The 24,272-nt window shown below is 37.9% G+C and overlaps 1 protein-coding gene across 2 annotated transcripts; it reads right to left on the bottom strand.

The window, feature by feature from the left end:
- MRPL18 (mitochondrial ribosomal protein L18) lies at positions 1-18,303 on the bottom strand. 2 transcript variants are annotated; one of them, XM_075208146.1, is made up of 5 exons: positions 18,195-18,303; positions 10,873-11,059; positions 9,399-9,630; positions 8,922-8,969; positions 1-271 (listed from the first exon to the last, which is right to left on the bottom strand). In XM_075208146.1, the coding sequence occupies exons 1-4, from the start codon at positions 18,283-18,285 to the stop codon at positions 8,928-8,930; spliced, it is 552 nt and encodes a 183-aa protein (XP_075064247.1). In that variant the 5' UTR covers positions 18,286-18,303; the 3' UTR covers positions 1-271; positions 8,922-8,927. The 2 variants fall into 2 exon arrangements, with proteins under 2 accessions (XP_075064247.1, XP_075064246.1); XM_075208145.1 differs by lacking the exon at positions 8,922-8,969.
- Between the last annotated feature and the right edge of the window lie 5,969 nt (positions 18,304-24,272).

Here is a 24,272-nt window from a genome sequence, read left to right as displayed (position 1 = left end):
TAGAAAATCAGCCTCTGTTTTATTATAACTGTACACAAAGTGGGGAAATTTAGAGACAAAGTTTCAGTTTTGTATGGAAAATGTACATTTCCCGGAAAAATGTCTTTTTGGTTCCACAGAATTGTTTTGCCAATATTCAAAAAATACTTAAACAAAAACTTAATCTTGGCAGCAATTGAACCTATACTATAGCGCCATGTTATTCATAAATGCGTGGTGGTTCAGTTAACAATATTCCGCCTTCAATCATTGCATTTCGAAATCTTTGCACCTATAAACAAAGAGAAAAAAAAAAAAATCAAAACAAAAAAGAAGATAGATAACAAGCTTGCATAGCGACAATACCAGTAAAACACACATACCTGTTATGAATAATAAAATACAGCAAAAGTACATGTAATTTACTTGATTATAATCTTAGAGCTTTCAGTATGTCATTTAGCAAGAACAATATATTTTCTAAAAATACATGTTGAAGTTGAAAACAATGGTGCACAATGAAGGGATCCAGGTGCAAAAAAAATAAAAACATAAACAAATACTTTAGAGAATAAACACAAGATAGGTATGGGATCTTTTATTCGTAAACTGGTCAATAAGAAAGTTCAGAAAAAATAAAGTAAATTAAACCACCACAAGACAATAGACATGTACACAGTCATGATCACCAACTGCGTCCTAAAAAAAAAAAAAAAGCTCTGCTGCATAATTAATGAAATGGAGGGCAAAACCAGCCAAATGTGTGGCACTACAGGGCTAGTTTACATATCTTCTGTGGTGGCTATTAGTGTGCAGTACAGTATAAGCCAGTGATGGCTAACCTGTGACACTCCAAGTGTTGTGAAACTACAAGCCCCAGCATGCTTTGCCATCCATCAGCTAGTTATTTACTGGCAAAGCATGCTGGGGCTTATAGTTTCACAACACCTGGAGTGTCACAGGTTAGCCATCACTGGTATAAGCAGTGGTGTGCTATGCATGCTATTGGTTTGGTCTGACTGCACTCAAATGACATTACATGCATATCACATCACCACTAATGGCTAAAAGAGAAAGTATTAAAAAACAAAACACAATTTCAGGCAAGGCCATACGGTATATCTTTTCCTGGTAAATTAAAAAGACAGGCATCAAATGCATTTAGAACCTCTTAGCAGCTGTAGCGGTTATTTGATGGAAGAGTAAAACAATTAGCTATATTATCAATGGAGAGTAAACTGCTTAAGAGATAGGAAGAATAATTTTAGAAGCTTGATAATGGGGGACAAATGATCTGAGAGTACCTCTGAGCTGTCACCAGTGTAGTGATGCATGTTAAAAGTAAAATTGTTTCAAAATCAACAGCAGGAATATTAGGGATACCATTTATTATATAAACACTATAATATATGGGATAATTCATGATAAAAGAATGTGAGATCAATGCATTAGAACGCTATTTACAAATAGGAACTGCCATATATTTTCCACAAGTCAGAGGTCTGTGAGGATGCTCAAAAGACAGGAAAAAAAAACCAACAGCTCCACTAAAATGGTTCATCATAAAACTTTTGGACAGTTTAATGGACATGCTATACTCAACAATAAAAATACGATATATCTATAAAGTAATATAAATTAGGGTTGCATACTCATACCCTTAATAAGGAACACACATGATTTACACAGTCCGAGGCTAGCCCATAAAGACCATCTCATCCCCAGAATCTGTGTAAATGTTATGTCCCCCCTTAAAGGGATGAGCTGGCAATATATATATATATATATATATATATATATATATATATATATATATATATATATATATATATATACACACACATACACATACACACACATACACATATTTTACAGGTCAATCTTTCTCCTGGATGTGACCCTACCTTTGCCCCCCATGTGTAAAATTAATATTTACTTATACTATAATAAACACCAACATCTAGGTTGATGGTTTGCATGTAAAATTATATAAAAAAATAAGAAATTAAATTAAAAAAGAAATATTTTGAATTGACATCCCCGTCAGCTGAGATGACTGTGATGGATTGCACACCAATGGCCGCCTCAGATGCCATTAGGGCCATGAACAGCCCTAGCTGTCACAGTTTGTGAGTAGAAAGCCAATATCAGGACTGAAAAGAGAGTTTTGAATTACACTTCTGTACATGGGACAAAAGTTGGAAGTGCAGTTACAATCCTACAATTATAATTTCTGAAACAATACCATGTATAAATATGGAGCAGTGGGTAAATGCTTTCTACAGAAAAAGTATATCCATATGCAAGAAACCAGAAGAAAAAAAATCAATCAGTATTCAAGTAACAGATTGGGGGACAATTATGAAAGCCAGTGCACAGGAAAACATTGGTGTTGACCATAGCAGCCAGATATTCTTATTTTTCTAAACTGCACTACAAATAAGTCAGCTGGAATATTATCTGTTGCTAGGGAGTAAAACCAAATGTTTCACAAATGACCCTAAATGTTGTTTAAAAAGGAAAGATATATATATATATATATATATATATATATATATATGTTATGCACTGGCAGCATGGATGTTGCAATACTGGGTCAAAAAAGCTTCCATCCACAAATCTTATAAGTATGGTTAAACAGCATATACAATAAATAAATTAAATAGGTCAATTCCACAATTATAAAACTAGAAATCTATAAAATGACTAAGTCCCAATGATAATTTACATAATGAAGTGAAGTGACCTACGGCAGTTCCTTTACTTTGGCAGATACAACGGTAGCACCCTTCTTCAAAATTTGAAAATGCTGGGAGAAACATTAAGAATTACATGTACATATTATAAACGTGGAGATTATAAACCATTATTCAACTATAAAATAAATATCTTAATGTAACAATGCAGAAACACAAATACTTCCTTGCTTTTTGATGTATTTCACCAGAATAGAACAAATTACATACCTAAAAAACAAACACACACACAATTACTACATTTTAATTTGATGAGAATATTTGAAGAGGTGAAACCTTTTTGAGAGCATCGAGTCCTCATGCCATCTGTTTCCTGAGGCAAATTATAAAAATATACTGTATATTTGGACTTTGCTAGTTAAAGTAGTGTAGTAGTGTCACAAAAGAAGTTCTTTTTGTATTTGCAAAGAGGACATTAAACAGAATGAGGTTTTGGATGGTACCCTTCGTCAGATGTTTATTGTCTAGTTGGTGTCACATGGGCAGATTTTCTGCCAGGAAACACGTTCTGAAAAATTGAAGAGCTGTTTCAGTGCGACAATAATCCCACACAAAAAAAAAAAAAAAAGGTTACAAGAAAATTATAATCAAACAGGACGCCCTGAAAGTACTCATGTGCACTGCTCAAACATCAGACGCCATGTTGCCCTAGCCCTACGTCAGTGCGGAGCTTTGACCATCTCTTCCAACCACCACTACTGTGTCACCCTGCTGACATCTAATCCATACCTCAGAAGAACCAGTCTCACATTCTGGAGCAACAAATTTAAACTTGCCCAGATCTATGATAAGTTCTTATCTGATCAAATGTGTTGAGGGACTGAGGTACTCAGAGAGAAACTGATGATGATGCAGTAAGGAGGGTTAATTACCACCTAGGATTGGGTGGGTTAGTGAGTATAAGAAGTTAAATGAAGTCTGTGGATAGTTAATATTTTTTTTTATTTATTATGTTATTTATATAGTACATACATACACTATATGGGCAATAATATTTGGCCATACCTGTTGAGGTGTTTCAATCAGACCCTTTGTCAGAGATGTATAAAATCAAGCAGTCTCCATTTGCAAACATTTGTGATACAAAATGGATCGTTCTGAAGAGCTCAGTGACTTCAAGCTTTGTACTGCGATAGGATGCCACCTTTGCAATAAGACTGTTCATGAAATTTCATCCCTGTTGGATATTCCATGGTTAACTGTAGAAAACTGTAGAAAAGTGGAAGCGTTTAGGAACAGCAGCAACTCAGCCACGAAGCAGAAGACCGCATAAAATAAGAGTGGGATCATCGACTGCTAAGGTGCATGATGCGTTAAAGTCGCCAATGCTCTGCTGATTCCATAGTTGAAGAGTTACGAACTTCTACTGGCATTAACACAAGCACAAAAACTGTGCGGCAGGAACTTAACGGAATGGGTTTCCATAACCGAGCAGCTGCATGCAGGCTTCACATCACCAAGACCAATGCCAAGCGTCAGATGGAGTGGTGTAAAGCACACAGACACTGGACTGTTTAGCAGTGGAAACGTGTTCTGTGGAGTGATGAATCATGCTTCCCAGTTTGGCAGTCAGATGTACAAGTCTGGGTTTGGTGGATGTCGGGAGAATGTTACCTGCCTGACTGCATTATGCCAACTGTGAAGTTTGGTGGAGGAGGGATAATGGTATGGGGTTGTTTTTCAGAGTTTGGTCTAGGCCCCTTATCTCCAGTGAAGGGCAACCTTAATGCTTCAACATACCAAGTCATTTTGGACAATGCTATGCTTGCAAACTTTGTGTCAACAGTTTGGGAAAGGCCGTTTCTATTCAAACATTACTGTGCCCCAGTGCAAAAAGCAAGGACTTCAAAGACATGGATTGATGAGTTCAGTGTGGAAGAATTTGACTGGCCCACACAGATCCCTGACCTCAACCACATCAAACACCTTTGGGATGAACTGGAACAGAGATTGCGAGCCAGGCCTTCTAATTCAACATCAGTGTTTTACCTCATAAATGCTCTGCAGAATGAATGGGCACAAATTCCCACAGAAACAATCCAACATCTTGGGGAAAGCCTTCCAAGAAGAGTGGAAGCTGTTATCGCTGCAAAAGGGAGACCAACTCCATATTAATGTATATATATTTGAATACAATGTCATTACAGTCCTTGTTGGTATAATGGTCAAGTGACTGAATACTTTTGTCCATAGTGTATTACACAGAAAACTTAATCATTGACCTCAGTCCCTGCCACAGTGGAATTTTCAATTTATATCACCTACCACACGGACATACACGAGGATTACTTTCATCCGCCATTTAAAATACCAGTAGGTCTTTGGTGTGTGGAAGGAAACTGGAGCATCCAAGGAAATCCATGCAAGCACAGGGAAAACATACAAACTAAACACAGATAGGGCCCTGGTCATAATCTAACCCATGACCTGTGATGCCAACAACTGCATTGCCCATTATTAGGATTACAATGAAGGGTATATAATAGGGGTAGGGTGTGATTAAGAAGAGAACAGGGACTATAATGGGTTGGGGAAGGTGACTGAGTGGGTAATGATGATGCGGAGCAGAACAGTGAATGGATTTGAGGAGTGAGAGGGAGCATAGAGAGTGGATCAGAGAGTGGATAGCAGAAATGAGATGAAGAAAAGGAATAAAGGGGGATAGAGAAGGGTTATGATGTGCATTGGAGGGGATTTATTGTCTCTAAGAGGGATGCAGGGACTGTGCATATAATTCACTATTTATTACCAGGTGCCATATAAAAAGGTTTTCAAATTTGCCTGGCTTCTAAAGTTTAAAATTGGCTTCTAGAGTGTAAAAAAAAAAAAAATATTGGCAAGCTCTGCTTACGTAGATTACCATGTCCAGCTAAAAATGTCATTTTATTATTATGCTTTTCAAAAATATGCAAGATGTGGGTCCCATGTAGTTATAAAAACAATGGCAGACAATGCCATTTGAATTAAAATCCCACAAAATGCCTATATAATGTGCTGACTACTGCGTTAATTTAACATGTAGTGAAGTACATACAAATTGTTATATTATGTACCCCATCTTTCACAGTGCACCCGATTTTTATGAAATTTTGAGTTAAATCAGATTTGCTCTCTCTAAACCCTACCCCTGAATCAAATTACATCGCTGCAGTGCCCCCTCACACCTGCTGCATTTTCTGACACCAGCAGAGAGAGTCTTGCTAGGATTTTACTGGCTGTCGAAAAATGCACTTGGTGAAGGGGAAAGCAAAGATTGCTCTATAGCACATGCTACCAAATGTCCTCATTCAGGATAGTAAAATTGGAAGAATCGTAACACAAGTACACATCTATGTTGAAAAAAAAAAATCTATTTATGGCTCTACTTGTTCTAATGATAATATGTATAATGGGGAGCACATGATAATTTTTCAGAGGACAGAAAGCTGTTTTTGATGATTCATTTAAAAATAAGTGGAGATTATTAGCATGGGCAAATGGATTCACAATGATTTTAGAAAATAATTGTGGGACCTACAGAGTAATTAGATTGACTCTCATTAAACCTTGCATTTATTTGAAAAAAACTCTAAACAGAAAACTTTAATTCATTACAAGTACATTTAGTCTTGAATCAACAAATTATTGAATATATGCAAACTAGCTTTGGACATTCCTCAGAACAAAACAAGTTAGTTTTTAAACACATCTAATGACAGTGCTTTATTAGATCTACATAAACAGTGGGATGTTTTATTAAAAATCATGAGAATAAGCTTCTTCTATTTCGGATTATCACTGCTCTTAACAAGATGCAAAGCAAACAGCTGATGGTCCTCCTTTAATGACCTAATCATGGAACGGGAACAAACATAGGCCATGCAGGTTCCAAATGCACAGATGAGCTTTCAAAATGACCACACTGTTTAGATATCCTTCATCAAGAACACAAATTAAGCCTGACAGACTGATGAATACATTTATGAACTGCTACTCTTTACTTCCAAGATAAATAATGAGGCTTTTAAGCTAAAACTGAGCAAATAAAGACATACAAATGAACAGTAACATGACAAAACAATATGGGCACTCCTGTGTGTATATTGACATGGCAATGTCCTCTGCTTGTTTGTGCATTCAAAGTAAATAAGAACGCTGTGACAGCCATAGGGGCTTATATGCAAGAAACCATGAGATTAATTATACTTTGTAATCCATAAAAATACACACAGATCACTGTATGTGATCTGTATGTGACCCTGAGCCATATAATAAAACATGGTATATCTAAAATATTGACCAATAAGGATTCCTAAAAGCAAAAGAGTTATAAATATTTCCAAGTGTTCCTATTTCCTCAAGTAGTTGTTGTATTGGTCCAATCATGAACTCAATGCATATTGTAATCTTAAATTGTACTTTTTATTTTATTTTAAATATCTCTCAAGACAAGTTTCCTAGATTAGAACTGCTTAAACTAAGGAAGAAGAGAGTTTTAAACGTACAAAAACAAAAACAAAAAAACAGTAGGCTCCGCTTCAAAAACAACAAAAAAAACCAACCACCATCAACACACAGAAACAGCTCACTAACAATTACAGAACATTGGGCGTCATGTCATGGCACTGCTGGTTAAAATTCGAGGTTAAGTTTATCCAATAATTGTTATTGATTCACAGAGATCAGACTGGATGTATGCCTGGTAGTCCAAGGCAATTCTTTTAAAGGAGATTACACAATAATCTGCTCCTTGAACGTGGCCAAAGTTTTTAACTCCGTTTAATGGCCGTACCTGTGAGCGATATTGCAATAGATGGGCTTTGGGACAGAATATATAAAGTGGAAACATGTGTTGCATAACTGAACACAACCAAGAGGTAAAACAGGTAGGGTAGTCTCTAGTTTTGTTTTGTTTTGTTTTTAAGCAAATAAAGAAACATCATGAGGGATGATCTTCTGCTTTTTTTTGATTGACTGTGGTGCCAATGGCACAGGCTATAAGGGACAACTAAAACATCCAAGTGTTGGGGTATTTTGAAGAGAAAATATTGCTATATACAATTGATATGTCATTATACTTCTCATTTATCCCATCAGAGTGTGTTGCAAGTAGTTACCATATTTGTTTAATATACCATGTTGCTTATTAATTGAAATAAATCAAATTGGTTTGATTTAAAGGCAAGTTTTGCCTTTAAAGACATTACCGTTTTAAGTTTTCAATGCAGAAGTCTCTGAATATCAGCAACTAGCAAAATTTGCAGTTTAATACATTTACCCTCTGGACATTTATTTATGGATTCTTGATCCTACTACTAATTGGCAGCCACCCTAGAAGTGCAAATCGCAGGTTCACAAGACTGGACAAATGGTGCAGACCTATACAGTACAACCACACATGTAAGGTATGGAAGATATCCCATTCAACAGTGAGGGTGCCTGCTCGCTATTCTCAATATTAGTCTCCACGATATATAGTCATCACATCTGAAAGAGGCACTGCTTGATCATGTTTACGGAGCATTCTCCTTTTGGCTGTTCTATGCGAAGAAAACTGGAAACCACCAGCAATACCCGCATGCGTTATGTGGAAAGATTTGGTCAACGCTCTATACCTCATTTCAGGTTGAGCTACTTAGAAAGGGGGTGCTCACAAACATTCTGCATTCTTTAAACCGAACATACTTAAATTATGTCAATCCAGTGAACCAAACCATTTCAGGATAAATAAACACAGAGTACCCCTCTTGCATAATGCTGTATGCGACCCAGCAATGCAAAACAGACTCTTGACCTGTTAATACATTTTTTTAAATCTGAAGAAAATCAGCACTCCCAATGAAGTAAAATACAAAAGGTGTGACCCTTCAGTAAGGGGCAGCACCACCACAAGAATGAAAAGAAGAAGTTTATTAAAACTTCAAGATGGTCCCATGTCTAAAGTACTTTTTTGTAGCACGTTTATATATTTTGTGGTACGGCCTATCTTTCATGGTTATGCTGTTTGCAACGCTACCATTTTCAAAATGGGAACAACATGAGGAGAAATGACCAATACAAACAATCAACGTTCATACTGTATATGTTAACAACAAAAAGATTTGTGCTTCTGGGAGGAATAATTAATGTGGACAGTTACAAAAACCTTCCAATTAAAACATTACAAAAGTGTTTATAGGCATTTGAGCTCTATGCTAGAACACTTACAGGGCATCAGGATGAGTGTTGAGAAAATTTAGCTGCCTTGTTTTTGAACTGTAAAAAAAAAATAAAAATTGGAGGACCCACAAAAAGACAGTCGTTTCTTTATGTAAACAATTTCTCAAACAATCATCATGTGCTTCTGCAGTGAACTTTTACCCAAACATACATGTCTACTAAGTTGTAAGAAGCATTCTGTGATTCAGTAGTTTTTCATGTTCCACATTATTTCTGGGGAAAAATGCTTCACTAAAAAGATTACATAAATAAGTGGATGCTTTCCCAACTCCTAAATGTAAAGGGCCTCTTGAAGAGTCACCCATACTGATAAGACAATTTCACTTCTCAGCTTTACAGGGGACAATTACAGAACTGTAAATCTCAACATTTGTATTCTAAGTCAGAGTGTAAGGATTCATCAATTAGAAATATTGATAACAAATCGTGTTCTTTGAATTTGTATTAGATGATCTTTTAGCTTACCGATTCAGAGCGAAACACCCAGGGGATCTCCCGAAAAAGCATATAATGTATTCCTGCCTCTAGGCAGCGCTGAGACAAAATTCTACCTATATTCTCACAGGCCATGACATCTCTGGTGCTGTAAAGATGTTTCTTCACTGCCCATTCTCGGGTGGAGGCAGAGAGCACAATATTGCCATTAGTGTGTTCCACCAATGCAGTCACATGATGTCCACTGCGTTCCAGTCGTAACCTTAGAAATAAATAAAAGAAACACCATAATACTTCGATCACAGCAATCAGCACTGCAGATGCTGTTGAACTATGCTGCAAAAAACACAGATGTTAATTTTATTATAAAGCCTCTCAAATATATCATCAAATTTGGATAAAAATTAAAATTTAATAAGGCGCTTGTAGCATAGTGTCCCATAAATGTCGATAAGGCCTAAAGATAAATATCTAACTGGGCCTAATTTTAAATCACTTCCCTAATCAGATGGTCGATTATAGTTCAATTTGTTTCCTTTCAGTATAGGCCAGTGGTTCCAAAACTTTTGCAGTTCGCGGCACCCTTAAAGTCTCCATAATTTTTCAAGGCACCCCTCCAAAATAATTACTGAGCAGTCCTGTTTTAGAAGTAGTTGGGTCAAAAAATTGTAATAAGTATTTAGGCAGGACAGAAATACTTATTTAGTTGTATGCAAAAATGCCCCTCTGCATCCAGACAATCTGCCCCCTCTCACGCTGTCCTCCTCTGCCCTCTGCCACGCTGTCCCCCTCCTCTCCCCTCTTCCACGCTGTGCCCCTCCTCTCCCCTCTGCCACGCTGTCCCCCTCCTCTCCCCTCTGCCATGCTGTTCCCCTCCTCTCCCCGCTGCACCACTCCTCTGCCCTCTGTAGCGCTGCACCACTCCTCTGCCCTCTGTCGCGCTGTCCCCCTCCTCTGCCCTCTGCCACAGGGGTGTCGCAAGCCAGCCAGGGAATAAACAAAACAAAAACTTACAAATCCGCTGGGACCCAGCATCCTCCTCTCTCATGCTGCGTGAGAGAGGAGGATGCTGGGTCCCGGCGCCCGGCGGATTTGTACGTTTTTGTTTTGTTGTTCATTCCCTGGCTGGCCCGCGGCACCCCTGTGACAGCATCGCGGCACCCCCGGGAGCCGCGGCACACAGTTTGGGAACCGCCGGTATAGGCTATAAACAAACTTACAGAAATTTGACTACCTAAAACCTGAGAAAAGTTCATGTTGCATGGGTGCCCAGATTCTATGTTTTCATTGTTGATGGTAAACCTGTTTTGGGAACTCTGGCACTCTTCTCAAGATAGCATGTCTCCAGTGTATATATTTACATGTATACTTACAGCCAGCAGCATTAATGAAAGATGCACAACAGAGATTTATAAATACCCCTCCATACCATGGATATAATATAAAAAAAATTCAAAAAAAGAAGCATATTTTTCAATGTTGTGAAAGAAGGGATGCTTCTTACCTATGCCAATACTGCCTTGTAGGCCACACTGTGCCCCATCCCCGATCTTTAACTGCCAGTGCAAGGCGCTCTAAATTACGAGGGTTTCGATTGGTGAAATTTGGGTTTACAATTGCATTCTCCTCTGTGTCCACTTCAACCACTTGTGAGGTCTGAATACTGGTAGAGGTACTTGCAGGACGGATAGCTTTATTAAAAAAAGAAAGAGGAAATAAATAAAAAAGAAAATGTAAAATTTATTTATAATATATATATATATATATATATATATATATATATATATATATATATATATATATATACACACACACATACATACACACATGTGGGCGTGTTGGGGGTGGGGCCTATGGGGTTGCATCATTATCCATGATGGCGCAATTTGCTTCATAAGCTCCGCCCCCACCACTTTAATTTAGATGTCTATTGTAGGTGGGAGGTTGCCCTGCTCTGCTGGGAGGACTCCCAGAAATTCAGGAGCGTCCTGGAAATTCGGGGAGAGTAGGCAACTATGACATACATACACATAAACACACAACACACAAGCACATTAAAAGTATAAGTATGAAGAAAATGTGGAAATTTGGACTAGTAGGTTTGAGGAGGGCTTGGTTAAAAGTTGGTAAGAAAATTAATCACTTTTATTCCAACATTCAAACAAAGCAGAAACAAAATAAAAAATAGCGCAGCTTAGAAATATTTCTTCTGCTCTTCTGTATATGTACAATGTGATTTAAAACATAACTTCACCCCATGTACAAAAATATACAAATCAATATAACATGTAAATGTGCATTCACCTGCTTCAGCTTTTCAAAGGGCCCCGGGCCACCCATTCTTAAGCTGTCCTTCCTCAGGCTGATTTGGCTCAAATAATGCTCTGGTCAGCAACCACTCAACAAAACTGCCTTGAGAGGGTACCCATAGTCCTCTCCCCTTGTGGCAGCATCATCAAACACCATTAGGAGCTGTCACTCTACACACATACACACAATGGGCCCGGGTAAAAAAAAAAAAAAAAAAAAAAAGAGAAACTTTGCTCCTGGACAAGCCATGGTACAATGCAAGGGGTACAAATTAGTTTATTATTTTGCATGTAAGGAAAATTCTGTCTGCTTTTCATGTAGCACACACATACTTGATAGTTGTATTTTTACACTGATATTTAAAGTTGATCTAGGACATGCCCTATCCAAACTAAAAATCTGTCCCCAGATTTTAAATTTACCTCCCCCCCTCCAATACAACCTGGTGTTGTCAAGGTGCAAAGTTACTTTTTTTTTTTTTTTGCTTTGCTTCCCTTAATGAATCAGGCCCAATGTGTTTAAAATATGTAGAAAGTATATATTTAGGGTATTTCACGTTTTCCTGAAATTTATCTTTAAGAAATAGATTGTGTCACTATATAATGAACATGTTTATTGGACTATACCTTGTGTACCAAGTCTAAAGAAATATAAACAAGCTATAATTCCTGGGGTTTTTTTTGCTTTATTTAACCCCTGATTTAAGGTATGACCCAATATTCTGAAACTGCTTTTGTTTTCTGTCTTATTATTATTATTATTAATAATTTTTATTTATAAGGCGCCACAAGGCGTCCGCAGTCTTACTAATCTTACCAGTTTTATGTATTTGCGCAAAGTTAAAAATTAACCAAAGGAAACGAGAAACGAAACTGAAGAAAACAAAGTTAGTTAAAATGAAACTTGAAGTCACAAATACATATGGTAACCTGAGCAAAGTTGGAGTTTAGAAAATGAAATCACCTAAAGTGGATCATGGAGATATTAAACAACAACTTAGAACAGAGGGACAGGGTGGGAAAATCATTTGAAAGCAAAGAACTGAAATAAGGATTTAGGGGGCAAAATGTAAATTGGGCAATCTGTCATTATTAACTAAACTATAATGCTGAATCTTTTATTCAAACCTTAATGCATACGGCATGTATACTGATGCACAATGTTTTCTTTAGAAATATTTTTGATGTCAGTGGTTTTGGATTCTCATAAAAAGGTAAAAATAACAGCATTGATTACTTGTTGGTTAAAACATTGTTTGCGGGTGAGGAGTACTCAGATGTATATAACAAAATTTGCTGTTTTCAAACTAGTTGTGGTTTCTAAGTCTGAAAAATATCAACAGCACTACAGGTACAATAAGCTCTAGGATTCACCAAGTTCTGGAGTTTTATACAAGATGGAGTTTTGATACAAGTTTTTGTACACACTGTGGACATTAACCAACTGAGCAAATCCCTTAAAAACATTACCTTATGAGGGACACCCAGGGATCAGACCGAAAATCCCTCTTTTAGATTCATATAAAAAAATAAAATCACTGTTCTGCGCTACGGTTTCCTAAAACCAAAACTAGTAGAGTATATATTTTAAGCATAAAGAACAAAAGGTAATACTTATGAACATCAGTTGATATAAGTATTACCTTTTGTTCTTTATGCTTAAAATATATACTCTACTAGTTTTGGTTTTGGGAAACCGTAGCGCAGAACAGTGATTTTATTTTTTTATATGTTATTTCTACCTTTTGGTGTAAAGTTTTATTTTCACTTATCTGCAGAAGCGGTATATGTAGCGCTGTAAAGATATTACCCTCTATTTTATATCTCTTTTAGATTCAGTCTATAAACATGGCATATATTCAGATTCCAATATGACCAATTCATACCAGTACAGAATAATCTGCTCTTAATTTTCATTTATTTTCCCATTGCAGTTATCTAGGCTGAATTACTTAAAGGTGTTGTCCACCTCTGCACAGCTGACTGCCTTTATACTCAGCATATCTCCTCAATATGCCGCTTTTACCAAATGCTATGAACTAGACTGGGCTGTTTATGTGAAGGCAGCTGCTGCGGCTTACACCACTGAAGGACTCAATACTTCCATCCCGATTTCACATAACAGAATGCTTCAATACTGCTCAATCCCATAGATTGTAAGCTTGCGAGCAGGGTTCTCTTACCTTTTTGTCTGTATGCATTACACAGTATTGTTTTATTAATGTTTGTTCCCAATTGTAAAGCGCTACGGAATTTGCTGGCGCTATATAAATAGATGATGTTGATGAACGTTTACAGTAAAGTCTGGCTACTAGTGTCAGATAATGGCAGCACCCACTCCGTTATATTGGGGACTGCTGTAGGCAAACCATAAAAGAGACATTGGAGGTTGACCAAATCCAAACATGGACAACCACATTCATTGATTAATAATATATATATTTTTAAACAGCAGTTAAATTCATTTAGATTAGGGTACTGCAACAGAAAGATAAATTAGACATTTGAGAGAAGAGCATTCTCCATCATGTGGAAAAGGCCGTGCTGTAGTTTCTCAAGCTCTGGTTGGGATTCCATATTCATATTGCTACTAACATTATGTTACGCCTTTTTGCCCCTCATTGTGCAGTGAAAAAACATTCGTCAAAAATATGAAACTACAGCCCTGAATTCAATGGTAGAATGAATCTGTTAAAGCATTTTTAAACTATTAAAACATAACAATCTGTGTGTTATAAAGTTAATAATACTTGCATATGAATGGGTGTGCATATATTGCTGGTTTTGCTTTAACACATACCAACATAGGTTTACTTGCTACCATTAAATAAAAACATGACCTTCAAACCTTTGTATGTAATTTGTGCAATGCTGCCACCTACTGATTCTAGTGTGCCACTGTATTTTAGAGGTCTTGCACAGTAAAAAATGTTTACCATTTTATTTATACAACGCCTACATTATTGTGAAGCACTTCAGAGACAATACATTAATAAACTACCTTGAGAAAGACCTTCACGGTAGAGATACATTGCTAGCTAAAACCAAGATGCTGACAGTCCCCTATCTCAACACTAAGGGGTATATTTACTAAACTGCAGGTTTGAAAAAGTGGAGATGTTGCCTATAGCAACCAGATTCTAGTTAACATTTATTTAGTACATTATACAAAATAATAGCTAGAATCTGATTGGTTGCTATAGGCAACATCTCCACTTTTTCAAATCCGCAGTTTAGCAAATATACTCCTAAGACAGTTAATGCGGAAAACAACATGCACATCCTGGGAATTCCATCCACTCTTGTGTCTGTCCACACATTTTTGGCAGTCTCTTGTAGGAATACTTGCAGCACCCCAGAAGGGTATATTATCTGGGAACATTCAATTCGGCACAAGTTGCCACAATGTGTCTCCTTGACAGACGGACACACATCACCGCGATTTTACTAAAACATTTCCTCATGTCCCGTAGAGCTGCTAAGAGAAAATAAGCGGAGATCCTCAGAACAGCCTCAATTCTTTGTGTTATGAATTCAACAAGCTGCTGTAAACGGTTTATAGAGATTCTAGCTCACGCTGAGATTTGTCAGCTGCACATTAATGCCATGAATCGCCCATTCCACCACATCCCAAAGGTGCTCTATTGGATTTAGATCTAGTGAATGTGGGGGCCACTGGAGTACACAATACTCACGTGTTGTACGCTATAACGATGCTGAGAAGAGCGACAACATACACCTCGACAAACACACCGAAGGCAAACTCACCAACTGTTAAAATTCTGACAGCTTGAAAAACAGATGTTGTAGAACTGCGACCAATCAACATGCCGTCTGTGAAGAATGACGTCGCTGTCAAGTGCGCCGCCTGCATAATGTACAAGGTTTGTAAAAAAAACATTGTGCAGGCGGCGCCTATTGAAATTACTACCTTCATAGGCGGAGTCACAGCGCCGCACTTGACAGCGACGTCATTCTTCACAGACGGCATGTTGATTGGTCGCAGTTCTACAACATCTGTTTTTCAAGCTGTCAGAATTTCAACACTATCGGTGAGTTTGCCTTTGGTGTGTTTGTGTAGGGGTGTATGTTGTCGGTGTGTTTGTAGTCGAGATATAGACTACCATCGCACGTAGGCTGTGACATTTAAATAACGCCCAACTGGTATTGAGGGCGCTAATGTATGCCAAGAAAACATTGCCCACACTGTTCACTCAAGGCAGAATGGATTCATGGTGTTACGCCAAATTCTGACCCTGCCATCTGCATGTCGCAGCAAAATCAAAATTTGTGAGATTAGAAGATGTTTTTCCAATCTTCAACTGTCCAGTTTTGGTGAGCCTGTGCCAACTGTAGCCTGAATTTACAATTTTTAGCGACAAGAATGAAACCCAATGTAGTCTTCAGCTGCTGTAGCCCATACACTTCAAAGTTCGACATGCTGTGCATTCAGATTCTATTCTGTATACTATGCATAGTTAATGTTCTAACTCATTATTATTTGAGTTACTGTTGCCTTTCTGTCAGGTTTAGCCAGCCTGACCATTCTCTTCTGACCTCTCTCAAAAAACAAGGCATTTTTGCCCACAGATCTGCCGGTCATTGGATATTTTTTATTTTGTGCACCAATCTCTATAAAATCTAGAGACTGTTGTGTCTGAAAATTCCAGGAGATCAGCAGTTTCTGAAATACTCAAATCACCTGACTGGCATAAACAAGCATTCCACGGTCAAAATCGCTTAAATCATATTTATTCTCCTTCCTGGAGTTCAGTATGAACAATAACTGAACCTGTTACCCACGTCTACATGCTTTCATGCACTGAGTTGCTGCTACATGTTTGGTTGATTAGATATTTGCATTAACGCTGTACCTAATAAACTGGCCACGGAGTATATGTGATTGTAGCATCTAACAAATAGTGCACGCTACCATATCTCAATGAGACTGTCTTGTATAAAGATTGTTTAACCCATATTTAACCTCTTAGGATTTAATATGAGTATAAATAAAAATATTATATATATATTTATTTATTTTTTTCCTTTAAAAGAATAACTCAAGACACCAATCTAAACAGGTACATATATTCTGCTATAAGGAATGTAGAACTCTTAATCCTTATCATGTTTTAGATATGTTGCAATAACAATATAAAGGTGATAGTTATATTTTATTTTTAGCAAAATTCTACATTTAGAGTAAACTAAATAAATGTTCATGCTGTAGGTTGTGTTTTTAGACTGCAATTAATTGTAAACTCCTCCCTTTACCAAAGGATACACTGAACACACTGTTGTGATGTTACAGTGACCACATGTACAAATTTGCCCACTTCTGTAATAACATACGAGAGGGGGGGGTAGACTTTCCAGGGATTCTGTGGGCACTATCCAATGTTCAAGGAGTGTATTCAAGTATGATCCAAAGCAGAACACACATGTCTAGGTAAATGAGCCCTTATGTAACTTGAATGATCACTTAGATTTTAAACCACAAAGTGGCAGGCATATAAAACACAGGTAACAATAATATATGTATAACATCCTATAAATATTTATACTTCATCATCATTTTTATTTATATAGCATCACTGATTCCGCAGCGCTGTACAGAGAACTCATTCACATCAGTCCCTGCCCCATTGGAGCTTACAGTATAAATTCCCTAACAAACACACAGAGACAGAGACAGAGAGAGAGAGAGAGAGAGAGAGAGAGAAACTAGGGTCAATTTTGTAACTGCCAATTAACCTACTAGTATGTTTTTGGAGTGTGGGAGGAAACCCACGCAAACTCCACACAGATATGGCCATAGTCAGTTATCGAATTCATGTGCTAACCACTAAGCCACAGATAACTTCCTATAAATATTTTCAATAAATGGTGAAACATCACTTTAGGCTGCACTATAAACTAGGAAATATGGTCTTCAACCTTCCCAGAGCCTAAGTATCTACATTCAGCCATTTGTCCTGAGGCACATGTTACTCTTACAGCCCTGATTGTTGTATGTGATGAGTTCTCCTGCACACACATACATACATACATACATACATACATACATACCCTTCACCACGGTTCAATAGTAGTGAACTAAATGATTGATTTGTCAGGTCTGTATTACACAGCTGCTTGTGATATTTCCCAGGCTCCAAACAGCCTGAGCTATCATAAGGTCAAGTATTAGGAACTGTTATGTAATGATTTCTAAGACTGAAAACCAGGAGCCTTACCATAGATCAAAAGCTACAGTTGTACTATATTATATGGGGTGACAAATATAGAGCTAAATAAAAAATAATAACTGGTGCTGCTTATGAGCTTAACTTGAGAAATAAGTATTTATACATTGGTACATATATTCTGTGTATATAAACTGTGATGTGTTAGCCAGCACTATAACACTAGTAAACTAATCGTGCATGTGAAAAATGTTTCTATTGCAGAAGCATCTGTCACTTTATTTTGTGCACACATACATGCAATCCATGATTAATAACATAACCCCTCTTACCTAGTATAAGGTTACTGCTTCGTCTAAGCATGTACATGGTTACATTAAAGGTCCTTTCAAGATCCTCTTCACCGAAAGGACCTTCTGACATCACCAGGTCATGTGACCGCTGTAGTCACATGGTACACAGGGGAGGAGGTTGCTGCTGCACATGTACTTGTTTCTGTGTAGCTACTGACAGTAATGGAGAATCAGGTAGAGCAGTTTTCCAGCAATAAACATTGCAGTATTTACACTGAATTGAGTTGGAGAAATCGTTGTCCCTATCAGGCTTATACATGTGTGAGGGGCTTTTCATGCATTATTTAATCCCAGAGAAGAGTTCTAAAAACAGGACACATTGAGATGTTACAGCTAGTTTACATGTCAGCAATTTGAATATTGCAATATTGTGAATAAGTATTCCCCAAGTTGCACTGCATGTCCTATGTTTTTTAGGGGATTAGGTAAACCGGGACTGCTGGAATGTGAAGGCACATCATTATCATTCCAGCAGTCCCGATTACTAGCTTACTGCAGCGCCCTCTGCTGTTTGGTGTCTTGAGTGAAGCTTGCAGTGGTTTCTGTGCCTGTATAGTGCATTCTGTTCGGCTACATATATGTTCTCTGTAATATGTGGAACAACTGTTACACATTATATTGCATACATATTGTATTGTGTGTGTATATATATATATATATATATATATATATATATATATATATATATATATATATATATATATATATATATATATATATACACACACACACACAATATATTTTTATATATTTCTCTATATTAGCTATATATTCTAGTTATCCATTCTACCTCCCTGAATGTATGTCGGAATGGAGTGCTGAGTGCATTACCATTCCATTCCGGCTGCTGGAATAGAGCTCAGAGGACCTTAACCATCCATTCCGGCTGCCCGAATTGGGCTCTCAGTATCTTAGACAATTATTTCAGGTGCCGAAATGGGGCTCTGAGTACATTATTCATCCATTCCTGCAGTCGGAATGGGGCTCATAGTACCTTAGCCATCCATTCTAGCTGCGGTATGAATGTATGAGTACCTTAACAATCCATTCCAGCTACCAGAATGAATGGCTCAATATCTTAGCCATTCATTCCGGGTGCCGTAATGGATGTCCGAGTACCTTAGCCAAATAGTAGACATCTTAGTACTCTAGCCATCCATTCCTGGTACCGGAATAGATATCTGAGTATCTTTGCGATTCATTTTGTGTGTCAGACTAAGGTTTTGTTTATATTAATCATCCATTCCGGGTGCCGGAATAGATGCCTAATGTACTCAGACTCCCATTCCGGAATGGATGGCTAAGATATTGAGACATCCATTCCGGTAGCCGCAATGGATAGCTAAGGTACTCATACATTCATTCCGGCAACCGTAATGGATGGCTAAAGTACTCGCAGTTCTCCATCTCGATTTACTGGCAGACCCATTCTGGCAGCAAGAATGGATGGGTAAGATACTCAGAATCCTATTCTGGGACCCAGACTGAATAGATCTGGTACTTACAGACCCATTCTGGCATCCGGAATGGATAGCCAAGGTCCTCAGAGCTTCATTCTGGCAGCTATATTGGATGGTAAAGGACCTTGGAACCCCAATCCGGCACCAAGAATGAATGGTTAAGGTCCTCAGAGCTCAATTTCAGCAGCCGGACTGGATGGCTAAGGTACTGGCAGACCCATTCCGGCACTCGGAATGGATGGGTAAGGTCCTCGTAGCTCCATTCCGGCAGCCGGGATGAATGGCTAAGTTACTGGCAGACCCATTCTAGCACCTGAAATGGATGGTTAAGGTCTTCGTAGCTCCATTCCGGCAGCCGGGATGGATGGGTAATGCACTCAGCGCTCCATTCCGACATACATTCAGGCATGTATAACGGATAACTAGAATATATAGCTATGATATACAGAAATATATATAAATATATTATGTGTATACATACATACACACAATGCAATATATATGCAATATAATATGTAGAATAGTTCCACGTATTACAGAGATCAAATCTGTAGCAAAACAGAATGCACTATATAGGGAGAGAAAAGACAACAAGCTTCACTCAAGACACCAAGCAGCAGAGGGCGCTGCAGGGAGCCAAATCATTCTGGTGTTCCGTCATTCCAGCAATTACGGTTTTCACCCTTTTTTTAGTGCTAATACTAAATGAGATATACTTAATAATGGACAGTGGTCGGTCCGAATTTTTCTCTGGCTTTGCTGTAGTCCTCTTATGACTCCCATGGTGAATTCTACAGTCGGTCCTGACCCAACGATGTAGGGAAGCAAATTTACATATTGCTTTCAGATTGCAGTACTTCAAAAGCAATACATTAAAAGTTAGGGGGGTGGGGGTGAGGCACATTTAACAAGTGCTCTCTGAGAGCTTTGAGGGATTTTTAGAAAATGGTCATATGTGACTACCACTTGTTTTTCTTACTGACCAAATAGTATACATAGGCCTTTGTATAGTTCTTTATGGTACCAAAAGCAAAAACATATGTATTATGGAAAAATAACTGCTATGGGGTAAATTCATATTCTAAGAGGGCATGTACAATAGGCCACCATGAACATCGCAGCTGTGACTTTTCTGTGGTAATACAGTACCGTAAATTTGCAGATTTCCCTTCACAACCCTATTGGGGTAAAAGGAAACCAGTGATGTTGCGGTAACTCGGAGTGCCTTACTGCCCATTCCGGAGGCACTTTGTGCTTAATTGAATATGCCCCTAAAAATGTATGAATGGAGGGTTCAAATGTAAAGGGGCTGAAAGTCAATACATCAATTGCAGTCAATGATGAGTTACATTAGTTATCCACAGAAAGAATGTCGCTCATACATTGGAGAAATGTAAATTACTTTGGCAACAGCCATGGTGGTTTGTAACCGGAAAACAAGTAAGAAAATTGTGTCCTGTTAGCTCTTAATGGATAATCATATGCAATACCTCCCCATTCAAGGGGATGTAGACAGACAGTGTTCTCGGTTTTCCTGTTGTTCACTGGATGACATATTTAAGAGCCTGAAAGGAGCAAACATTGTGAAAAATCGCCCAGCACACTGCTATAGCCAGCAAAGGAGCTGCCATTTCTACTTGTACAAAAAAATGAAAAAGTCTCAGTTGCACGCATTTGCAAATGTATGTTAAGCCACCCACCACTCCACAGCACTTTTGCTAATAGGGTGGTCCTAACTCTAAACAGTGAGAGTCCCATATATTTGGGCCATACATATATGTATTTTTAAATTGAGAGCTAACTTACCAAGAGGTACCCCAGAAGCCTCCAAATGGCAATACAGCGCCAGCACTCCCCCTCAGCTACTGGCACTAACATGCCTCTCAAACAAACAATACAGAAGGTGTCGTTATTCAATCAAGTTATAGGCTCATAGCAGGTGCTTGAAAGGGTGGGGTTATCCTGAACCCTTGCAATCACCTGCGTTGAGCTTATAAATTGATTGAGCAACTTCTACTTCTGTATTGTATGTTTAAGAGTCTGCAAAACTAAATATGACCTTTTTATGAAAACACTAGACCAGTGTTCCCCAAACCCAGTCCTCTGGGACCCATAACAGTGCTTGTTTTCCATATCTCCATGTTAGAGCACGGGGTGTAAATGTATCAAGCTGAGAGTTTTCCAGCGGGTTTGAAAAGTGGAAATGTTGATTATAGCAACCAATCAGATTTTAGCTATCATTTTGTAGAATGTGCTAAATAAATGATAGCTAGCATCTTATTGGTTTTTCAAACCCACCCGAAAGCCCTCAGCTTGATACATTTATCCCCTGGTGTATTCATTACTGATTGACACATTTTGAAAGATCCACAGGTTGTACTAATTATTTCACTTGTGACCTGGGAAAGCTGCACTGTTAGGGGTCCTTGGGGATGTGGTTTGGGAAACACTGCCCTAGACCATCCCGGTTAAAAATAATGGAGTTCCCTTTTTTTCATTAAAAGAAAGAAACACCACTTTTTTAGAATATGAGGATAGACCCTATGGTTTATTTTGCAAATGTAACCGCTCTCTGTAAGTATTTGCTATATAAAGCTCTAGTATAGTATACATAACACTAATATCCCTGCAACTCCTGCCATCTTCAGGAGAATGGGCGCCATGAGTCCTTGCATGGCTGGTCCTTCCATTACGTTATATTCTCAACATAATACCATCAAGAAAGTAATTTGTGCCACTCAGGTCAAACCTGATGACATCAAGTTATGACAAGGGGGAGAGGGACCATCTTAGACAATGTGTGTACTTCATCTGAAAATGGCAGGAGAGGAAGGTACTATATATACTTTACTAGAGCTCTATTTAGCACATCTAAACTCGAGTGAAAATAAAAAAACAAAGCAAAACAATTTTAGTCTTTCATTTGTTTGGTTATATACATATACATTAAAACTTGTTTATTGAAGGCACTGAGAGCACAACAGATAGCTGGAACAGTAAGAAGGATGTAGCCACTATGATCAAGAAATGTTAACAGCAATGCTTAAGGTTATGAGAACAACATAAGTAAAAATAACTATAAAGATAAAATTAAAACTACAAACTACAGCGAGGGCTAGAGATGCCAACTTTTATTTGGAGGCAGGATAATGACTGGGGGGACGGTGATAAAGAATGGTTAGTGGGATCAGTAACATATCTTAGTAAAACATGGAGGTGTGCTTCTGCATATTCTGCAGCCACTGCAGAAAAGTTGTTAACAACTAGCCTTATTTTAAGAATTCTTGGCTAGGGCACAAGCAGAATTTGAATACCACAGGTTTTCAGCTAGTACATTTTCTTGTTGTACAAGTGCCCCTGGCACATAAAAGCATTTTGCTACCAAACCACTTAATAAGACACACTGAAAGTGCTTGTGTGTGATTGGACCAGCATTCTCCAAAGTAATGTTCAATTGGTGAAGTGCTTCTTACATTTGTAACACCCATGTGCCAAGGTCTTTACAGATCAGGAACATGTGGAACTTATTGCTTCATTTCATCTTTGCATTTAAAAAGTAAAGAAAAAGAGAGTGTTCAAATTATGGTCTGATGATGGTACTCAAGGGAGGGTGGATATATTCTGGTTTTCAGCACCACTGCTTACATCATCATCAAGTTGGGAGACCAGCATAGTATACACAGCTCAGGAAGGGGAAACAACTTAATCCCTCCAACACAGAGCCAGCTTGGTCATATATTAAAGAAACATCAAAGCTTTTGCACAAAAAAAAAGTTGTCCTTGATTTTATACTGCAGCAGCTCTGTACAGAGATATCATTTTATTCAAATACTTCAGTACCTGTCCCAATGATACTTACAATTCAATTTCCATACCACATGGATGTGCACACACCAGTGTTCATTCAGACGTGCCAATTGAACCAACCAGGTTTTTGTTCCGCAAAAGGGAACCTGTGTAAACACAGGTGTTACATCCAACATGTAACAGATATAACCCTGGTCCATAATGTAACCCAAGGCCCCAGTGCTGAGAGTCATCACTATTATTTGAGATATTTAGCTTCTTATGCCCAGACAAAGAAGATTTCCGGGGCTAATGAGAATATTAGAAGTGTGATGAATATAAAACAAGATTAATACCCAATTAACACATATGAATCCTGATTAGGTGATTAACATTACACAACCAAAATAACAATATATGGACAATTAATCCCACTGCAGCTAGTTCTTAGGGCTAGATTTACTAAGCTGCGGGTTTGAAAAAGTGGGGCTGTTGCCTATAGCAACCAATCAGATTCTAGCTGTTATTTTGTAGAAGGTACTAAATAAATGAAAGCTAGAATCTGATTGGTTGCTATAGGCAACATCCCCACTTTTTCAAACCCGCAGCTTAGTAAATCTAGCCCTTAGAGTCTATTGCTCACCCTATTTAAAGATATAAGCACAGAAAAAAAGAAAGACAGAACTGTGCTGTGCAGATTGATCACTGATTTGTTAAATATCAATAGATATTAATACATTTCAAAGCATGACAAAAGAGGGTCTCTAGGAAACTAAAATGTAATCACTGTATAAACAAATAAACCATTCCA

Source organism: Mixophyes fleayi, chromosome 4, assembly GCF_038048845.1.
Source record: "Mixophyes fleayi isolate aMixFle1 chromosome 4, aMixFle1.hap1, whole genome shotgun sequence".
NCBI classification, from domain to species: domain Eukaryota; kingdom Metazoa; phylum Chordata; class Amphibia; order Anura; family Limnodynastidae; genus Mixophyes; species Mixophyes fleayi.
The sequence above is the reverse complement of the archived record's forward strand: the minus strand, read 5'-3'. Positions and strand labels throughout refer to the sequence as shown.